Genomic DNA, 21,284 nt, shown 5'->3' with positions numbered 1-21,284 from the left:
GGTGAACCTTTGCTGATGAGTGGTTGAACATCCAGTAGAGGGCGTTTGTTGTCTTATGAATCGAGTTATCGCGATAACATGACCCAGCTCAACGTGAATCAAAATGGCGTTATTTCCGAAAAAGAGGTTGGAGCAGTTTCTAGTTAAATAGTTAAATGAAAATATGGATATAAATCCTGCGAAATTATTCTGGCCAGATATATTTTTGAAAATATTAGCACAATTTGTTTTATTTGCATACGTTTTCGTGCAGCTTTGATTGGGATACAATATCGCAACAACACGGGTAAGAGCGCTAACGCTGGCTAAATAACTAGCATTCAAGCTAAACATCTAGAAACTTCATAATCACTAAATTGTTGCATGCATTGTATAACCACCTGAACAATACCTTCGTATGTTTATTTATATTTTGGTTGAGTAATTGTGCACGAATAGTGGGTTGTGTTGGGTTGTGGGTGGGATACACGTCTTCCAGTGAGAAACCCCGCCGTCCATGTACACGAATGGTTTGGTTCCGCAGTCAGTAAGCGCTGAAATAGCCTCGATAATAGAAGAATCCCGTCTCACTATATGGTCAAATAAAACATAAACAGCACAAAACCGGCACGATATCTTAATTTGACTGTTTGTCAAATTACAATTATTTCAAATTGTATAAACTGCTGTAAATAATTTGGCATGTTCCTTAATGCAAAAGTTCCATGTTTACTATTATTCCGTTTATGGTTCAACAACCCAAGTAACTGTTAACACAACACAGTATTCCGAGCATTTTGATACTTCTTAGGGCAAGTAGCTAGGACAGCATGCATGTATACACAAACCAAGCAGTGTTTAAGTGTACTAGTCTGCTTCTAGAATGCGTTGTAATTTAAATTGTAAGTGTTTCTGACACACCCACCTAACATAACGGGGTGCTATACTCTGTGATCCTTAGCAGCCATGGCGGAGGAGCGACGGCCAAAGCAGTGCACTGTGGTCGTGCCCACGGAATCAATGAAGGCCATGGCAGAGTCTATAGGTGTAGGCCAGCTGCAAGAGGAGAGTTGCGTTGCCCTCAGTGACGAGGTCAGCTACAGAATTAAAGAAATTGCCCAGGTAAGTGGCAGTGGCAGCTACTTCTAATAAAACTGCTACGTGATGTTGCATTGTAGCGTAAACTCAAATCCCTTTTCCGTATATTTCTCACAGGATGCTCTTAAGTTCATGCACCATGGAAAGCGGCGCAAATTAACAACCAGTGACATCGATAACGCGCTCAAGCTAAAAAATGTAGAGGTGAGAAAGGTCCCAACACCTGTCCACATCAAGTACTTGTGAACAAGGAAGTGATGTCAAACTGGTGGTAGTATTCCTTCTGTCCCTGGTGTCATCCTCTCACTAACCCTGAGACGCCCTCCTGCTTCCCTCGCCTGCAGCCCTTGTACGGCTTCCAGTCCCAGGATTTCATCCCCTTCCGCTTCGCCAGCGGTGGCGGCAGGGAGCTTCACTTCTACGAAGAGAAAGAAGTGGACCTGAGTGACATCATCAACACGCCCCTGCCCCGTGTGCCCCTAGACGTTTCCCTCAAAGGTAACCCATGTGTGCTCATCTTGCCTTCTCCTTCCGTTCAATTCTGCCGAACAAGAGGTTCTAGCCTGAATTTGTAAGCCGGGTGAGTTGACCCTTCCGTCCTGTTTTGACCCCCACAGCCCATTGGTTAAGCATTGACGGTGTGCAGCCTGCGATACCTGAAAATCCACCGCCAGGTGAGACTTTGAGCTCTTTTCGGGGTTGACCTCTTGCAAAATCTTTTTTTTTTAAATTGAATTGCCATTAAAAAACATGCTTTCTGTATTACAGCTCCTAAAGAGCAGCAAAAGGCTGAATCCACAGAGCCTCTGAAAGTGGTCAAGCCTGGCCAAGAGGAGGATGGCATACAGAACAAGACCCAGGGCGCAACTTCCGCAGAGAGCAAAGGTCAGCAGCTGGCATTCACCAAATCCTGCTCCAATACAGACTTCAAATTCACAACTTCAAGTGTTGTGTTTACATTTTGCAAGTGTGTCTAGTTGTGCTCCTCTCAGGTACTGTGCGCTTGTCTCAGAGGACGTTCCGAATGAATGATGATCATTTTGTCGCCACTTCAGGAAAGGATAAGGGTCTGAGGCTGAAGCCGCGCAGCACCCACGAGCTCTCTGTGGAGCAGCAGCTGTACTACAAGGAGATCACAGAGGCCTGCGTGGGCTCCTGCGAAGCCAAGAGAGCCGTAAGTCTTGTCTGTATGCTGGTGACGTTTCAAACGGGCACCCAGATCGCTTGACCTCATCGCCTTTCACTTTGGCCCAGACGGATGGAAATTGATACTCAACTTCTAGACATTTAATGAATAAACCTTCTTTGCTATCCTGAAACTGTAAATCCGTAGTCAGTCTATATAACTAGTGGTAGAATTGGTTTTGAAACAGGGCGGTCAAGTGAAAGCTTCTACCATGAACCTGATGAATATATTTGAAATGTATTGGTTTTTTTTAAGACCTCAAGGAAAGGAAGAAGGAATAATTTTAAGTGAAGGATATGGAGGTTATTCAACTCTTGACTACTGTATGTTTGTTTGCGTTTGCCGCCTCCAGGAGGCACTGCAGAGTATAGCAACAGACCCTGGGCTCTACCAGATGCTCCCCAGGTTCAGCACGTTCATCTCTGAGGGGGTGAGCTTATTTTATTTATTTATTTTTCAAGATTATTTTTGTAGACAACACTGATGTAACTACAGTATATATGTATAATGTATCTGTCTGATGTACCCGATGAGCACTAATCGTCCCAGCTCTGTTCCCCGTCAGGTGCGTGTGAATGTGGTGCAGAACAACCTGGCTCTGCTCATCTATCTGATGCGGATGGTGAAGGCTCTGATGGACAACCCCACCCTCTACCTGGAGAAATACGTGAGTGATGGTTCAGATCAACGGGCCTCGGACATCTCCTTTGCTGTCCCAGCGCTGTAGGATTAGGGCTAGGGTGTTTGGACTCCCAGGTCAGCCAAACGATCCATAAATCCCAATGTTGTTTGCAGAGGTTTCTCCTCCAACTCCTGCCATTGAAATGTGAAGATCGTTTCAACGTAGAGTTTCTATGATGAGTGATTAAATTGATCTGAGGTTTATTCAAATGCTTAAAACATAAAACTATTCTTTCTTCCCCTCGTTCAGCTGCACGAGCTCATCCCGGCCGTGGTGACCTGTATCGTGAGCAAGCAGCTGTGCTTGCGGCCGGATGTGGACAACCACTGGGCCCTGCGCGACTTTGCTGCCCGCCTCATGGCCCAGAGCTGCAAGACCTTCAGCACCACCACCAACAACATCCAGTCCCGCATCACCAAGACATTCACTAAAGTACGGTGCCTTGAGTCTGTCATGTTGCCATGTAGTCATGTTCATTTATTCATCTTTCTAAGCCTAACGCCCCTCAAACCAATCCTTGTTTCTTCCCTAATTCACCAGTAACGTAACATAAAAAAAGAATTGCCCAATGGAATGACAAGAAAGCCAATACCTTGGTTGATTTGTTATACTTTTCAAAAGCTTGCACCTAATCCCGTAGCTTACTCTTCATGAAACAACCGTAACCTTCTCACTGCGACTGCTGTCTGTATAATGGTGGCCTCAGCTCATTGACCCTCTCTGTCTGTTGCAGAGCTGGCTGGACGAGAAGACCCAGTGGACCACTCGCTACGGCTGCATCGCAGGGCTGTCCGAGCTTGGCGCCGACGTGAGTGGGCTGCGTCGTCACTCACCTCACCTTCCTCACTGCACTGTTGTCACTGTAGCCCCTTTACACCTCGTTCCGTTTCGTCTCTTGCAGGTGATAAAGACTCTGATTCTCCCCCGACTGACCATCGAGGGGGCTCGCATCAGAGCCGTGATGGACGGGCCCGTGGTCTCCAACATCGATAAGATCGGCGCGGACCACGTCCAGAGCCTCTTGTTGGTAAGAGCTCCAGGAAAGTCTCCACGATTGTGTCTGTGAGGCACAGGGCATAGATTTGCATCGAGTCGTTTGGCAGACACTTTTATCTTGTCTCTGCCAGAAGTGACTTTTGTGAGGCTGAGAACGAAGGCAGCCATCAATCTAAATTTGAATAACTTGTGCACAACTGACTGTCTTAAAAACATAGCTATAGTAATGAAAGTGGAATTCTTTGTTATTAGTAGTCAAGTGCTTGATAGTTAAGAAGTAGTCTGTCTTTTGTACATCAATCTGCTTTGGATGGATAGTTGTATTGCATTCAAAATATAAATGTAGTATATAAAATAGTTGATAAATAGTTGCCTTAATTCAAGTGTGTAACAGAAAGTGACCTTGTTTTTTGTTATTGTATAATCATTTGTTTACCCCCCTCATCCTCTAAGAAACACTGTGCCAGTGTCATCGCCAAGACGCGGAACCCTCCGGACAACGTGGAGCAGTACCGGCTGGACTACGGCTACCTGGGTCCCATGCTCTGCTCCCACGTGGTCAAGGCCCGCACCCAGGCCGCGCTGCAGGCCCAGCAGGTCAACAGAACTACCTTAACAATAACACAGGTACTGGGACTCGGCACACCACAGGACGTTCTGTTGAGCTCATGGAGGGAGTTGTGCCCGCGGTGAAGCGAGTTTGAATTGTTATTGTTCAGGAGGGCACATCGTATTCCTTTGGTTACCGAGGTCTTTACAACACTGCTCGTGTTCAACACGGGCTCCACCATCCTTCTGCTTTAGAACTGTCATCCAGAAATGGATTTCATTGCTTGTGCACTTGGTTTTTTAAAAACAAACCCAAACCCCAAACACCGTTTCTAGGTTTGTTTTCATGTGAGGACTCCTTCTCTAGGTTAAACGTATGCTAATGCATGCGTACCCTCTTTATAGAGCGATATGGTTACCCGGTCTCCTGCTGATTAATCGTGCTGAAACACGCCTGTCCTCCACTTATTGAGACTGAATTAAACTGTTTAAAGGAGCAGGCCGCAATGCAGCAGCAGAAGGAAAACGAAATAGCATTTTTTAAAGATGGCGTCCGGGGGTTCGGTGGTCCTATAAATGGACAACATTGTACGCAGGGTGAGAGTTCATTAGAGTTGTGTAGTAGTGCTGCCCTGGTGTATGTTGTGTGGTATGACGTGTGTGTGTGTGTGTGTGTGTTGTTGTGTTGCAGCCTCGCCCCACCCTCACAGTCTCCCAGAGCAGCCTCGGGGGCTCCGGGGGGCCTCGGACCCCCAGCATCATCAAGGTGCCCAGCTCCCTCACCCTGATGTCCCCCCGCCCGGGGACGCCCACTCAGCCCTCTCCGCCAGCCACCAAGTACATCGTCATGGCAACCAGCTCGGGAGCGTCGTCGACCCAACAGGTGACGGGCGGGCATTCAGTTCAGACCAGAAGGCCGACACACCCTCAAGTCTGGAGGGTTTTCTTTTAAGCAAGAGATTTATGTCCTTTTATTATGAAGGATTTAAGTCAAAATTATTGATTTTTAAATGAGTTTGCTCCTACTTTTCCACCAGGTGGCGAAGTTTAACAAGCCATCTTAGATTCTTGAATAATGTGGGAGTTTTGACCACTTCCAGGCAATTTCATGGGCTTTATTCACCTAGCAGCCATTGGTCTAGGTAGGCAAAGATGGCTGCTAACGAGATGGTGAGATGGTTACTAATGGCTCAGTTATGGTTGTACGTCGACGCAACGCAATGACCACGCAGTGAACCGGTTTGGGTTCTGCGTCGGGTTTACGTTACAAGGGTCCACAAGGGCGTCATGGGGCCGTAAACCCCCTTTGCGTTGCGTCGACATCCAACCATAGCTAAGCCTTAAGGCCCCAAGGTGTGATGATGTCATACAGTTTCCTTCCACAACGGGGAGGCGGCCGGGTGTTATTCAACACCGGTAGAAGCAAACATGAACCATGGCCTCTGTTCCTCCTCCAGGTGATCACGCTGAGCTCCTCCCAGTCGGGCGGCACCAGCACGGTGCAGAGCGCCACCTCGGGCCTGCAGCCCCTGGTGAAGCTGGAGTCCGGGGGCGGGCCGGGGCTGACGGCGTCGCGGCCCATGCAGAAGTACATCGTGGTGTCCCTCCCCTCTTCGGCGTCCCTGGACGGCAAGGGCTCCGGGCTCACCGCCATCTCCTCCTCCACGGCCCAGCTGGAGGCCGGCATGAAGCTGGAGAGGTCCGACTCCCCCGGGGCGAGCACGCACTGAGACTAAGCCCGGACTGTACCCTCACGCACACACATACACACACGTGCACACAAACACACATACATAACTCCACACACACACACAAATTGTAAATAACTTCATGTTCTATAAGAAAAAAAAATCAGTAGGTCAATGGGACATTTGTAATGGTTCGGCTGATATTCTGATTTTGTTTACCTTTTTTAACTCTTAAATAAATCTGATTTTGTAAGAACTTTGCTTGTATTTGAGTTTTTCTTCAAATTAAGAAAGGGAAAACATCGCAATTTACCAACACAATTGTGCCAACAATCAAGATTTCTTTGAACATTGAAAGCATGAATTTGAACGTTCCCCCAATCACTAAAAACAGGGAAATGCAATCTTATGTATAAGCTAATGAACAAGGAAATAAACATTCAATGAATTGGATGGTACCTGTACTGTATATCCTCTGTCCCCTTCACAGCATCAACAGAGCAGCGCTTAATTTCTCAAACTTCAACATCAGGCCAATTCATGAATTAGTTTTCCGCGGTCACCTGCTGCTGCCGATACAAGGCAGGGGCCCTGGGCAAAGCTTTTCCTTCCATTGGTACGAGACAGGGTTTCCACTGGTAATGGCCGCTAATAATAGTTGCACTTTAACAGAACGCTTAATTTCCTGGTTGCCATTCTCTCAAGTGCCGTTGAGCACTGGGAAACGTCAAAGTGGAGATCATTCACATAAAGATGTCCATCAGAAAACCATCCTCACCAATTCATCATGCCACAAGAAATTCTACCCAGTATGCAATCTAGAATATAATCTACTTAATAGTGTGATCAAGATCCCCAATCAGACACAGATATACAGCACATATACAGCACATCTATAACCTTAAAGTACCTCTGCTCACGATTTGAGCCTATTCTCACTCGATTTTGACATGAGACGTCACTGTGACTAGCATCGTTACCAGCCACATTCTTTGTTTAAAAATGATGCATCTTCAGAATCAGAATCAGAATCACTTTTATTACATCTTATAGTACAGTACTCAAGAGTAAAAATCTTAGGCTTGGTTCCTCAACATTCACATAGCAGCAACAGTAAAAGATAAAATAAATAAGAATAAGAAACCATATGAAAAGGAACAAAGTAAAAATAAATAAATAAATAAGTAAGTAGCAGCATCAATAATACTAAAAAGTAACGAGGTGTAATAAAGTGTAGTGTATTCAAGTGTCAAGTGTCAACAACAGTCTGTTGTTGTGGTGTGCGTGTGGATGGTTGGGGGGTAGTGTGTTTTTCCAGGAGTCTGACTGCTTGGGGGAAAAAACTGCTTGTCATCCTCTGGGTTTTGGCCCTTAGGCTTTGGTACCGCCTCCCTGACGGCAGTATCTCAAACAGTTTCTGTTTGGGGTGGCTGGGGTCCCCAATGATTCGGAGGGCCTTCCTGACACACCGGGCCTTGTAGGTTTCCTGGATGGAGGGAAGCTCACATCCGCTGATCCTCTCAGCTGTCCGCACTACCCTTTGCAGCATTTTGCGGCTTTGGGCAGTGCAGTTCCCGTACCAGGCAGTGATGCATCCAATCAATATGCTCTCCGTTGTGCCTCTGAAGAAGGCCCCCAGGATCTTGGGCCCCACGCCAAACTTTTTCAGACGCCTAAGGTGAAATAGGCGCCGCTGTGCTTTTTTCACCACCTGGTTGGTGTGCTCCTCCCAGGTGAGGTCTCTGGTGATGTGGACTCCCAGGAACTTAATGCTGTGTACCCTCTCCACAGCAGACCCATTGATGGAGATGGGGTGTTGAATCTGTCTCTTCTTCCTGAAGTCCACTACGAGCTCCTTGGTCTTATCGGTGTTGAGAATGAGGTTGTTGTCCTGGCTGTACTGAGCCAGACAGTCGACCTCGCTTCTTCAAATGAATGCATTAAATTGTCTACTGGTCCTCCTCGGTTTTTCTTTATTAATATGCCGGTCCATGGAACAAAAAAGGTTGGGAACCCCTGAAATAGACTTCACAGTCCATTTAGTGCTACTGGGGGTATACAAGTGTTGTATGAAGATATACCTGGGCCTAGCGAAGTTGGCCTGAAGTAACCTAATTTATCCAGTTGCTAATGTGCTTAAACCAACCAGCGTCGAGGATCAATAACGTGGGCATATAGAGAGATAGGGAGTCAAGAAGAGTCCATCTTGTTCTGTACAGACAGGGGGTCAAGAAGATTGCATCCTGTTTTGTCCTGACAGAGTGACAAAGAGGAACACCAAGTTCTGCACTGAAACTAACAGGGCAGTTCCTCGGGCGGAGCGCCAACTGCCATCATGAGAGGCGAAGGTGTCAAACAGATGGACAGCGGTAGAGAACTACTGGACTGGCCGCGGGAGGCGATATTTTTTTTTGCAGGGTGGTAGCGGGAAGCTCTTGAATATTCATGAGGGAACTCATCGCTGATTGGCTGGGACTTGTTGGCTGGGACTTGGCTCGCTGGGACTTTGTCAGAGGGCTTTTATTTTGAAACTCCACATCAGAATGTTCTGAAACTTCTTGCGTGACCCCATGGGGTCTTGAACTATAACCCTGAAGTGAAATGAGCCTGAAATAACAGGGCACATTTATTTTAAATTGAATCCAAAATCATATGTAATATGTCTCATATTGGAAACCTTGGTTGGCTTTTATTTTGAAACTCCACATCAGAATGTTCTGAAACCTTTTGCGTGACCCCATGGGGTCGTGAACTATAACCCTTAAGTGAATTGAGCCTGAAATAACAGGGCATTTTCTTTTAAATTGAATCCAAAATCATATGTAATATGTCTCATATTGGAAACTTTGGTTGTCTTTTATTTTGAAACTCCACATCAGAATGTTCTGAAACTTCTTGCGTGACCCCATGGGGTCGTGAACTATAACCCTGAAGTGAAATGAGCCTGAAATAACAGGGCATTTTATTTTAAATTGAATCCAAAATCATATGTAATATGTCTCATATTGGAAACTTTGGTTGGCTTTTATTTTGAAACTCCACATCAGAATGTTCTGAAACTTCTTGCGTGACCCCATGGGGTCGTGAACTATAACCCTGAAGTGAAATGAGCCTGAAATAACAGGGCATTTTATTTTAAATTGAATCCAAAATCATATGTAATATGTCTCATATTGGAAAACTTGGTTGGCTTTTATTTTGAAAATCCACATCAGAATGTTCTGAAACCTTTTGCGTGACCCCATGGGGTCGTGAACTATAACCCTGAAGTGAAATGAGCCTGAAATAACAAGGCATTTTCTTTTAAATTGAATCCAAAATCATATGTAATATGTCTCATATTGGAGATTTTGGTTGGCTTTCACTTTGAAAATCCACATCAGGATGTTCTGAAACTTCTTGTGTGACCCCATTGGGTCTTGAACTATAACCCTGAAGTGAAATGAGCCTGAAATAACAGGGCATTTCCTTTTAAATTGAATCCAAAATCATATGTAATATGTCTCATATTGGAAACTTTGGTTGGCTTTTATTTTGAAACTCCACATCAGAATGTTCTGAAACTTCTTGCGTGACCCCATGGGGTCTTGAACTATGACCCTGAAGCGAAATGAGCCTGAAATAACAGGGCATTTCCTTTTAAATTGAATCCAAAATCATATGTAATATGTCTCATATTGGAAACTTTGGTTGGCTTTTATTTTGAAACTCCACATCAGAATGTTCTGAAACCTTTTGCGTGACCCCATGGGGTCGTGAACTATAACCCTGAAGTGAAATGAGCCTGAAATAACAGGGCATTTTCTTTTAAATTGAATCCAAAATCATATGTAATATGTCTCATATTGGAAACCTTGGTTGGCTTTTATTTTGAAACTCCACATCAGAATATTCTGAAACTTCTTGCGTGACCCCATGGGGTCGTGAACTATAACCCTGAAGTGAAATGAGCCTGGAATAACAGGGCATTTTCTTTTAAATCGAATCCATAATCATATGTAATATGTCTCATATTTGGTGGGCTTTTATTTTGAAACTACGCATCAGAATGTCCTGAAACTTCTTGGGTGACCCTGTGGGGTCTTGAACTATCGCCCTGCAGTGAAATGAGCCTGGAATAACAGGGCATTTTCTTTTAAATCGTATGTAATATGTCTCATATTGGAATGTTTGGTGGGCTTTTATTTTTAAAGTAAATACCACAACGGCCGTACACTTCCTTTGATAGTATTTGCTTGTCTGTCTTTTTGTATGTACCCGACGAATGCTCTTATTTGAAACTAGTTCTGAGACGCTATTACCGTAATGGCTAGTATATACAGGTACGGCAAAAAACTGAGTCGGCTGGCTTGACCGCCGATCTTGATGAGTCGGCTGGCTTGACCGCAGTGATTGGCACTACTGTTTAGTGGCAATGCAGTGTTTTATTCTATGCCTTTTTATTTTCGTATATTATTTCAATGAATGCAATTTATTTATTTATAAAAACAAGATCTGGTCTTCAAATCTTTTTTCCAAATATAGGTCGTCTTACAATGGGGTTTGTGTTTATATTCGGACCAATACGGTACAGCGGGCGCTCACATGACGTTAAGCATTTCCTGGTGCATAATGTGACTCTTCAGAACCTAAAATCCCGTTTCTCCCCGTTAACGCGACAACACATAACCGGCGTTTTCAGAAATCTCCACTTTGGCCGGAGTTTTTAGAAATGATCGTTTTCTGTGATAAGACAGGGCCTCAGACAGGGGGTACTGCAGCACCCCCAGCACCCCTACTTCCCGCGGTAGGTACTGGTCAGGCCTATAAGAGGCGGTATGCACCTTTTTTGGGTGCTTTCCAAGTCTTTCCAATTGAAACCCAAAGAAGAAATTGCATAGTTCTAAGCTAGCAATCACCCTCTTGTATTAATTAATTGTATTAATAGCTCACCCAACTACCAAATACAGTTTTGCGTAAAGCTCGATTTCACAAGTGAATTCAAGCATGGATTTTAAAATACGCGCCGCTAAACAGGAGGACTGCAAAGAAATATCAAGGATGATAATAGTAAGTGATAAAAAGGAGGTTGTTTTACTATTTTCTGCACTTTTTGATAATGAAATGACATGGATAAAAGCTTGTTTACCCCGGGTAATGTCCTAACATGTCCTCTCCATTTGTATTTGAGGAATTGGCTGTGTTTGAGAAGATGCAGGATCAGGTCAAGATATCCACCCAAGGTGAGGTTTGTGTGCGCATACTGCGCATATATGTATGTGTATATATACTGTATGTGTGGGGATGTGTGTACATATCCGATAGCATCGTGGATAGGGAAGCTGTCGGTTAGTCTCGCAAAGCCAGACCAAACTACAGCAAGTAGAATGCTTGTCGGTCAGCTCGACACGCGTTTAGGACAAGGATCATCAAAAACACACCTTTATCAAATACTATTGATGTCCCCCTCTGGCTGTGTGAGCGTCTGTAGTTTGAATATTCCCATGGTTGATATACATTTGATTAGCCTCGGGGAGGACATTAAAGTCTTTCCAATTGAAACCCAAAGAAGAAATTGCATAGTTCTAAACTAGCAATCACCCGCTCACCCAACTATCTAATACAGTTTTGCGTAAAGCTCGATTTCACAAGTGAACTCAAGCATGGATTTTAAAATACGCGCCGCTAAACAAGAGGACTGCTGTATTTAAAATGTATTTCACGGGAAACAGATGTTATTTGGTGATTTTCCATCATTCGAATTATACCTTAGTGCTGTTGTGAAATGCTCCCCCAGAGTTCTCCTATTAATTATTTACAGGCCACCGACATACTCTGCAAATATTGCAGATATTGCAATATAGAGTTATTGTCTAGCATCTCCACAGAATTTGACTGTCTAGTTATAACTGGTGACTTAAATTTTCATACGGATGACTTGAATGACAAGTGTGCAAAAATACTCAATGTTTCTGATCTCTCTGTGACTGATCCTTCCTTGTCTGACCTTGTGTGTTTTCTTTAACATATCTTTTATTCCCGACATGCAGACAAAATCAAATACTGTCAAAAACGGTATATCAATGAAGATTCTAATGTAGTTTTTAAAAAGGCCATCTCCTTGCTACCACCTCTCAACCCATGTTCTGCGGATGATCTTGTAGAAAACTTTAATTTTAAAATTTTGAAAGTCATATATGTCATTGCACCTTATAAGGTTAAAACGATTTCTGGAAAGCAAAAGGCACCGTGGAGAAAAGCTGCTTCTGTAACAGCACAGAAAAAAGAATGCAGGAAGGTTGAACGCATCTGGCGTAAAACAAAACTTCATATTCACCATGATATCTATAAAGAGAGCCTCCGTGCCTACAATTTAGACTTAAAAAGTGCTAGAGAAACATTTTTCTCCAATATCATTAAAACCAATACTAATAATGCAAAAACCCTATTTGCAACTGTTGACAGACTGACCAACCCCCCAACACAAATTCCACCTGATCTCCATTCCACGCAGAAATGCAATGAGTTTGCAGCTTTTTATACTGATAAAATTGAAGGCATCAGACGCGCCATCAATACCTCTACTTCAAACAAAAATGTTGGACTACCACCCTGTTCAGGCAAAAGTAGCGTTGCAAGGATGGCATGCTTTAATCTTATAGACTCTCAAACTCTTGTGGAAACTGTGACACCACTAAAGCCATCCACCTGTTGCCTTGGTACTTTACCTACCAACCTCTTTAAGAATGTTTTCGACTGCCTAGCAGTAGACATATTGCAGATAGTTAACAACTCTCTCCAGTCAGGCAATTTCCCAAAAGCTTTGAAAACTGCAGTTATTAAACCCCTTTTAAAAACGCGGAGCCTAGATGCCTCTATTATTAACAACTACAGACCAATATCAAATGTACCCTTCATAAGTAAAATCATTGAGAAAGTTGTCTTCCAGCAACTTAATCACTTCCTGGCATCAACTGGTTGCTATGACACCTTCCAATCAGGATTTTGTCCCCTGCACAGCACTGAGACCGCCCTTATTAAAGTTGTAAATGACATCCGTCTTAACACAGACTCTGGCAAGACCTCAATACTAATGCTACTTGACCTCAGTGCTGCATTTGACACTGTAGACCATACAATACTTTTGGACAGGTTAGGAAACTGGGTGGGGCTTTCAGGCACAGTCTTAAATTGGTTCAGGTCCTACCTACAAAATAGGAACTACTTTGTTTCCATTGGCGACTTTGTATCAGAATCAACCAACGTGACATGTGGAGTCCCACAAGGTTCGATCTTAGGACCCTCTTTATTCAACATCTACATGCTCCCACTAGGGCAAATCATGCAAAATAACAATATTGACCATCATTGCTATGCTGATGACACGCAAATCTATGTATCGCTATCACCAAATGACTATCGGCCCATAGATCTGCTGTGCCAGTGCATTGAACAAGTGAAAGACTGGATGTGCCGAAATTTCCTTCAACTAAATGAGGACAAAACAGAGATAATTGTATTTGGTTCTAAAACGGAAAGGCTTAAAGTAACCCAACACCTTCACACTCTCTATCCCTGAAAACCTCAATCAGAGCCAGAAATCTAGGGGTTATCATGGATTCAGATTTACATTTCGACTGTCGCATCAAATCAGTTACAAAATCGGTATATTATCACCTTAAAAATGTAGCAAGACTTAGAGGGCTCATGTCCACCGAAGACTTACAAAAACTTTTACATGCCTTTATAACTAGTAAGCTTGACTACTGCAATGGTCTCCTTACAGGTCTCCCAAAACAAACTCTGAGGAAGTTTCAGCTTGTTCAGATGCTGCTGCTAGAGTTCTAACAAAGACCAAAATATTTGAACATATTACACCAATTCTTAAATCGTTACATTGGCTTCCTGTAGGTCAGAGAATTGATTTTAAAATCACGTTGCTAACCTATAAATCCCTACATGGTTTAGGCCCAAAATATTTAACTGATATGCTTCCACTACATAAGCCTTCTAGACCACTACGATCCTCTGAGACCAATCTGTTAATTAATCTGTCCCAGAGTAAACACGAAACATTGGAAAGCAGGATTTAGTTACTATGCAACAAATAGCTGGAATAAACTCCCTGAGGATTTAAGAATGGCCCCAACTCTGAGCACCTTTAAAACAAGACTGAAGACTTTTATGTTTGCTTTAGCTTTCTGCTAAATCTTAAATACATTGCACTTTCTAAAAAGCTTTTCTAACTTTGCCTTTATTTTCTATTTTAATACTAAAATGCCCTTTTTAACTTTTTATTTTACTAATTTCTTTGCATATGTTTTCTTTTACTTATCTATTATTTTATTGTATGACAATGTTTATATGTGAAGCACTTTGAGTCTGCCTTGTGTATGAAAAGTGCTAGATAAATAAAGTTGTATTGCCTTACCTTGCCTAAAGCGACACACTTGTTCTGTTTAAGAGTTGGAGCGCGATGGGTTCTGCAGCAATCCTCGCTTTGAATGTCAAGTGGCAGAAGTTTCTGAAGAGCACAAGTCATCCCAAGGTAACCAGTCTTCATCATACCATCTGCATTGATATTGTTTTCTGCATTTTACTTCGTCGATTAAATTATATCTGCATTATATACATGCTATGAGCGAGCGCTTGTAATTAAAGTGTCTCATGATAGCTTGTGTGTGTGTATACGTTTGACTTGTTCCCCCCACGGGGTCACAGATCCCCTGACTGTCAGTGTAATGGGACCCGCTATAAGGGTGTCTTGAGTTATCACTCCTTACGCTTCTCTGGCCTCCACTAAACTATTGGTTTTGCTTACCAGAAATAACGGAAGCTAGATCCCACTCAAACAAAGCATATCTCATAATGATGTATAGCATGTGACAGTTAAATGTCTTAGTAATAAACTATTATAAACTGCACCTGACCATTTAATCTAGAGGTAAGCTGTGGTCATGGGGATGGAACCCAGAAATCCAAACCCCTAACCACTATAATCTGCCCCGCAGTCTTGAAGCCTTTGAGTAAACATGGAGAGTTTCAGTATTGCTATTGCTCTTAAGTCAATGACATGCCCCGTCTCTGCGTAGGATACACCGTTGTTGGGTACACCCTTTACTTCTACACCTATAGCACATGGATGGGGCCGACTGTGTTTATGGAGGACCTGTATGTGATGCCAGAATACCGAGGTAAAAACTTTTTTTATTTTCTTTGTCCAAGCAATTAAGAAGGTATATCAGACTAACTTAAGAATTGCATACCCACATAGAATGACTCCAATGTGAATCAAAACAATGAACACATTCGCTGAAAGAATATCTAATATTTTTACATTTTTGTTGAATTGCTCTACAGGAAAAGGCATTGGCAAGGGTTTAATGAGCAAAGTGGCACAGGTGAGTCTTCCATTCCTTTCTTGATGAGAATGAATCTGGCATTCTATGAAGATTATGCTGTCGTGCTGAATGTTAGAAATTAACCTTGTAAATCTCTTATTAACTTGCCAGGAAATTCAATATCGAGCTAGTTTTGAATTTTCTTTACTTTTGTTTGGTCGAGCCCCTTTTAAAGAACCTGTGTACCACATTTGATGTCATTTAGATTTATAGTTCATAAAAAAAAAAAAATTCAAGCTTTTCCAAAACTTTGGAAAAGTTACTTATGGTACCTTGAGACAAAAAGGTTCAGCTTGTCAAATAAGGACTGCGGCCGTTGAGGTTTAACGGCAAATTACAGTGCTTATTGGAGACCTGCTGTTTAGTTTAGTTTTTATTTGTGCAAATAAACAAGATTAAAAAAGGCAAGAAGATTTGCATAGACATACATAGATGCACGGGTGGGACAAAAGAAACCCCGAAGGGCTTATTAAGGATGTCCACCTGACATTAAAATACAATAAGGTAAAGAAAATAAAGTAGAAGAAAAAAAAAGACAAACAAAAGTAAAATTATAGAGATAAAACAACTACAAAGTCATTTTACAAAAATGAGAATACATTTGAGTAAAAGTAAAAAAGCAAAGTAAAGATATAACTAACAAGCAAAAAGACAATACAGCATACATTCAGTTTATCATATTATCATAGGCTTTTAAAATTAGGTACATTTTAAGATATTTTTTGAAAGTAGCTAAAGATGAGTGTTTACGTAGAGTAGCTGGAAAACTGTTCCAAACGACTGGACCTCTGTCCCTAATAGAAAACTGTCCCAGATTTGTTCTGAAAAATTGCCGGTGAAGGAGATCTACAGATCTGGTCTGATGACTATGGATCTGTGACCTGGTTATAAAAAAACTGTTAAAAGAAGAAGGAAGTAAATTATTGATAAACTGGAAAACAAAAGTGCCGATCTGAAGAGTATTCACATCATATATGCTTAGCAACTCCAGATTCCGAAATAATGGAGCACTATGAGCGTCCCAACTGGAGTTGGTTACAGATCTAACAATTTTTTTCTGTGACAGAAAAATCGAATTTACACTGGTTTTGTATGTACTAGCCCATACTATATTACCATAGGATATAAAGGGATAAATAAGGCAGTAATATAAATCCATACAAATTTTCCTTGACGGCACGTGTCTTACTCGTCTAATAACCCCAATGTTTCTAGCCAATTTATTGGACACCTGTGATATGTGTTTTTTCCAATTGAGCTTATGGTCAATAAAAACCCCAAGGAACTTAACATTGGAAACATTAGCAAGTGCATTGTTCGCCATAAAAATTGGCTGGATAGGATCGGATAGAATAATATTTTTAGGCTTAAATATCATATAAGCACACTACTCTACATTAAGGGATAATTTGTTGAATTTGAATCAGTTATCCAGCCGTTCGAGTACGCTATTCATTCGATCTATCAACTTGTGTTCATCTTTATCGGTAATGAAAATATTTGTGTCATCGGCATACAAAATAAAAAGAGCTTCATCAGATATTAAATGCAAATCATTAATATAAATAAGGAATAAAAGAGGTCCAAGTATGGAACCTTGAGGAACTCCACACTGTAGATGACTGTAAGTCGAGTTAGCTCCATTCCATACTACATACTGTTTCCTGTTGAACAGATAACTTTTAAACCAATTAAGCTCAGTCCCAGAAACCCCATGAGCCTGTAGCTTAGTTAATAATATATTCGGATCAACGGTATCAAAAGCCTTGGATAAATCAATGAACACTCCAATTGTGAGTTCCTTGTTGTCCAAAGCTGTAGATATTCTGTTAACTAATTGGACCAGGGCCATAGAGGTAGAATGTTTGGCACGGAAACCAAACTGATAATCATACAATAAGTTATTATCTTTAAGATGTGCAATTAATCTATTATATACAATTTTTTCGAGAATTTTGGAGAAGCAAGGTAATAAAGAAATTGGTCTATAATTTGAAAATAGTGATGGATCCCCATTTTTAATTATGGGAATAACCTTAGCCCATTTCAGTTGGTCTGGTACTACACCTGATTGAAGAGAACAGTTAAAAATATGACGCAGTGGTTTTACAATGGTGGGGAGACACTGCTTCACTAATTTCATTTTGAGATCATCAATACCAGCACTTGTTGACTTTAGACTTGATACAATATCCCATATTTCTTTTTCATCCACAGTAGAAAAATGAAACATTGATTGACTGGAAGGAGGTCTTGTACTGTTAGAATAGAGTGGTGTTAGAGGGATTTTTGCAGCCAAAGCGGGACCAATATTGACAAAATAAGTATTGAATTCTTCAGCAATTTCAATGGGATCCTCAATACTAGAATCGTTATTATAAAATATGCTCTGAGAATTAATTTTTGATGAGGGTTTGTTGATAACTTCATTAATAATGGCCCATGTCTTCTTCATATCATTTTTTGATGTATTCAATTTCTGTTGGTAATGATTTCTCTTAGATTTTCTCAACATATGGTTGAGTTTATTTCTGTACTTTGAATACATATTAAAGTTCAGGGGAGAGGGATTTGTCAAATAGTCTTTGTATAGTTTGTGTTTTTTTGATATGCTTTTTTTGAGCTCTTTGGTCAGCCAAGATTTGTGGATTTTGGGCTTAATGGATTGTTTTTCCAATTGAAAGGATTGATTGAAAATGCCAAAGAATTCATTGTTAAAACTAGAGTATGCTTTAGTCAAATCATAAGTTGACAAAGTTGAATTCCATTGATTACTAGATAAATTATTTTCAAATTTCTTCACATTAAACATCTTGAAGTTCCTTAACAACACTCTGGTAATATCTTGACCTATTTCATTGGAGTGATAAACTGTAAAAATAGGAAGATGGTCTGATATATCAGTTAATAATATACCAGATAATCCGTTTTTATTTGTATGGTTGGTAATGATGTTGTCAATTATAGATTTACTTGATGAAGTTATTCTAGTGGCTTGTGATATCAGGGGAAAGAAAGCATTAGCAAATAATGTGTTCAAAAATGTTTCTGAATTGGCGTGAAGTAAGTTTATGTTAAAATCCCCTAGTATGAAGCACGGCTTCTTTTCTTTCTGCTGTCTTCCAGTTCCCAGTGGTTGATTTAAGCATTTTTTATGATTCACTTTGCATAATCAATAAATAGTGTGTGTGTGTGTGTGTGTTTGCGTCTTATCACTGTGACCTTCTTTTTCTAGGTGGGGAAAGAGCATCAGTGTAGTAGGCTTCAGCTGACGGTGCTGGACTGGAACACCCGGTCGCTGGACTTCTACATCATGAAGGGCGCTCGGGACATGACCGCGAGTGAAGGCTGGCACGCCTTAAGGTTTGACGGGGAAGCTCTGGATAAACTGGCCGCAGAAGCCCCCAAAGATTAGAAATCAGATCTAGACACAAATTGAGATGGCGCCACTATAATTGCTCACCATTTTCCAGCTCAGACTAGACTTTCTACCTTGTTTTTCACACTTTATTTTTTTGCGGTGGTAAATATTGTCCATAATACCTGGCATGTACGATACAATACGGTTATACTTTATTGTCATAGCAAGTCTGAAATTTAACTTGCATCCCAGCAGCTCTATTTACAAACATCACAGACAATACATCAGGACAGGACATCAATACAGGACCCACAAATGAAATTAACATACATACAATCATCATAACATTACAACAACGGAAGACAAAATGTAATGGGAGTTCAAAATTGCAGTACACATTTTTTTTGACTTTACTAGAAAAGGAGGTGAAAAACTCCATGCTGAAGAAAAAAGCAGAAAGTCTATTCATAGTGAGAATAATTTACTGCCTTTAAATGTAGCAAGAGGAGACCACTGCTGCATAATCAAGTTTGTATCAACTGATTCTATTTGTTTGTATGAAGTGGAATTAATTGGTTAAACAAATGTGTCTTTTTAATAAAGCAAAACAACAAGATCACGTCAGTGGCTTTCACATCCGCTCCTCAATTCGGGTCCCACTTCTTTTCGGCAGAGCTTCAGTTGCGAGTCCTTCACACGGCATCTGACAAAATGTTACTGGAATGGTCAAATAATGTTTGAATATCCCAAACTAACCAATTATGTTTCGGTCAGCACATATTTGGCCTTTCTGATGTCTGCCATTACCTCACCTGAAGCGTTGACGTGAAACGTCTAGGGCCCTTCCATAATTTCTCATCACTGGGATATTCAGACGAAATGTGACCGAGCCTTCTTCCCTGCAGTCCCCTAATATGCATAGATGTTAAACAATTCATATTTTTGTATTTTAATTGTTCATCAAAACAAACCAAATATCTGAATACTGATATGAGATTAGAATACCTTTCTCACTAACTAATATTTTGGGATAACGAATAATATATATTTTTGCTACGAAACCCATTGGCTCACAGTACTGGGGCGTCAGAAGGGAGGTCAGGCTCAACCCCCGATTGGCTCACAGTGCCTGGACCCTCAGGAAAGGGTTGACGCGTTTGGTTAATGCTACAGTTATTGTATTGTTAATTTCACTATACGAGAGGTGAGGTATCTGATGTGTGCTGCTTTTGTTTATGAACTAGCAAATGTATTATCACCAGTGAAGTGAAGTGTTTAATAGCAATGTTCAGAACAGACATGGAGGGATTACAAGTTAAACAAGGGTGATTGTATATTCATCTCCTTAAATTGGTGCGTTCTCTGTATTAGGAAAATCTGGGGAGCAATTGTATTCTTGATAGTATTGAGAATCATACTTTTGATATTATTAAATACCCTGGTATATCCCTTTAATACTTTCATACCACCCAAGCCTTAATTGTATTAATTGTTGTATTTTTGTCCCACTCCTTTTTATCCAACACAATTGAGCCATTCCATGATCCTTTGACCCTTTCTTCGTCATGTCCTTAAAAAATCAACGTGGTGTGTTGCCTCGCTCCAGTGTCGGCCACTAGATGTTCATTTAGAGGTGTCAAGGTTTCTTGACTAGCATTTACACACTGAAGTGATGTTCCCGCTCTTCCAGTTAATGCCTCTCCTGTGCATTCGCAGGTTCAGATCTCAGCAGAGGTCTGGATTGGCTGAATCAAGATAAATCAAAATGTAAATGCATAAGAAATTAATGTTTCCCACGAGAGAAAAATCACACAGTCCACAGAGGGAATATTCTCACTCACTCACTCACTCACTGAGTGAGTGTGAGACTGTGAGATTAAGTGGTGGGGGAATAATCGATTCTGTTCAGTAGCGTGATATTTTACGTACGCAATTACAGTATATCGATACAGTAGCACAAAGTATTGCAATATTTATTTATTTATTTATTTTTATTTAGTTTACTGATAATTTACATTTGAGTATAACATCCGCATATTGCCACTTGTTGCAGTGCTTTGTTGTCCTGCATTCAACAACAATTCAAATGAAAAAAAAAAATTGGTTGTACAAGACGCTCCGTCTTCTTTCAAATCAAGAGTGGGTAAATTTAGGTTTTCATCAAAAAAATTAGTAAAGACCCTGACTTTCAAGAATGCCACATGAAAAATAAAGGTGGCACATTATACCACCAGGTTTGTGATTAGCCGTTACAAGCCGTTTTGAAAATCTTCCTCTTCTGACATCACAAGTGGGCGTGTCCACCTAGATGTAGGATGGATAGATAAGCAATGTTTGCAACAGTCCACTGGGTGGGCTGTTGGAC

General features: G+C 41.3%; 2 protein-coding genes across 3 annotated transcripts; both read left to right on the top strand.

Moving 5' to 3' along the window:
- Positions 1–84: 84 nt before the first annotated feature.
- On the top strand, positions 85–6,435 carry taf6 (TAF6 RNA polymerase II, TATA box binding protein (TBP)-associated factor). Of its 2 annotated transcripts, none has more exons than XM_030362010.1 (15): positions 85–286; positions 944–1,101; positions 1,195–1,281; positions 1,422–1,575; positions 1,695–1,751; positions 1,846–1,962; positions 2,133–2,251; positions 2,616–2,693; positions 2,829–2,930; positions 3,195–3,377; positions 3,679–3,753; positions 3,847–3,972; positions 4,395–4,568; positions 5,182–5,373; positions 5,948–6,435. In XM_030362010.1, the coding sequence occupies exons 2-15, from the start codon at positions 946–948 to the stop codon at positions 6,218–6,220; spliced, it is 1,893 nt and encodes a 630-aa protein (XP_030217870.1). In that variant the 5' UTR covers positions 85–286; positions 944–945; the 3' UTR covers positions 6,221–6,435. The 2 variants fall into 2 exon arrangements, with proteins under 2 accessions (XP_030217870.1, XP_030217869.1); XM_030362009.1 differs by having other exon boundaries at positions 941–1,101.
- A 4,440-nt stretch (positions 6,436–10,875) lies between these two features.
- sat2b (spermidine/spermine N1-acetyltransferase family member 2b) lies at positions 10,876–19,553 on the top strand. Its single transcript, XM_030361975.1, has 6 exons — positions 10,876–11,227; positions 11,349–11,400; positions 14,622–14,705; positions 15,250–15,351; positions 15,518–15,558; positions 18,794–19,553. Exons 1-6 carry the CDS (start codon positions 11,165–11,167, stop codon positions 18,971–18,973), a joined length of 522 nt encoding a protein of 173 aa, XP_030217835.1. The 5' UTR covers positions 10,876–11,164; the 3' UTR covers positions 18,974–19,553.
- Positions 19,554–21,284: the final 1,731 nt, after the last annotated feature.

Source organism: Gadus morhua, chromosome 7 (genome assembly GCF_902167405.1).
Source record: "Gadus morhua chromosome 7, gadMor3.0, whole genome shotgun sequence".
NCBI classification, from domain to species: domain Eukaryota; kingdom Metazoa; phylum Chordata; class Actinopteri; order Gadiformes; family Gadidae; genus Gadus; species Gadus morhua.
This window is presented reverse-complemented; position numbering and strand designations above follow the sequence as displayed.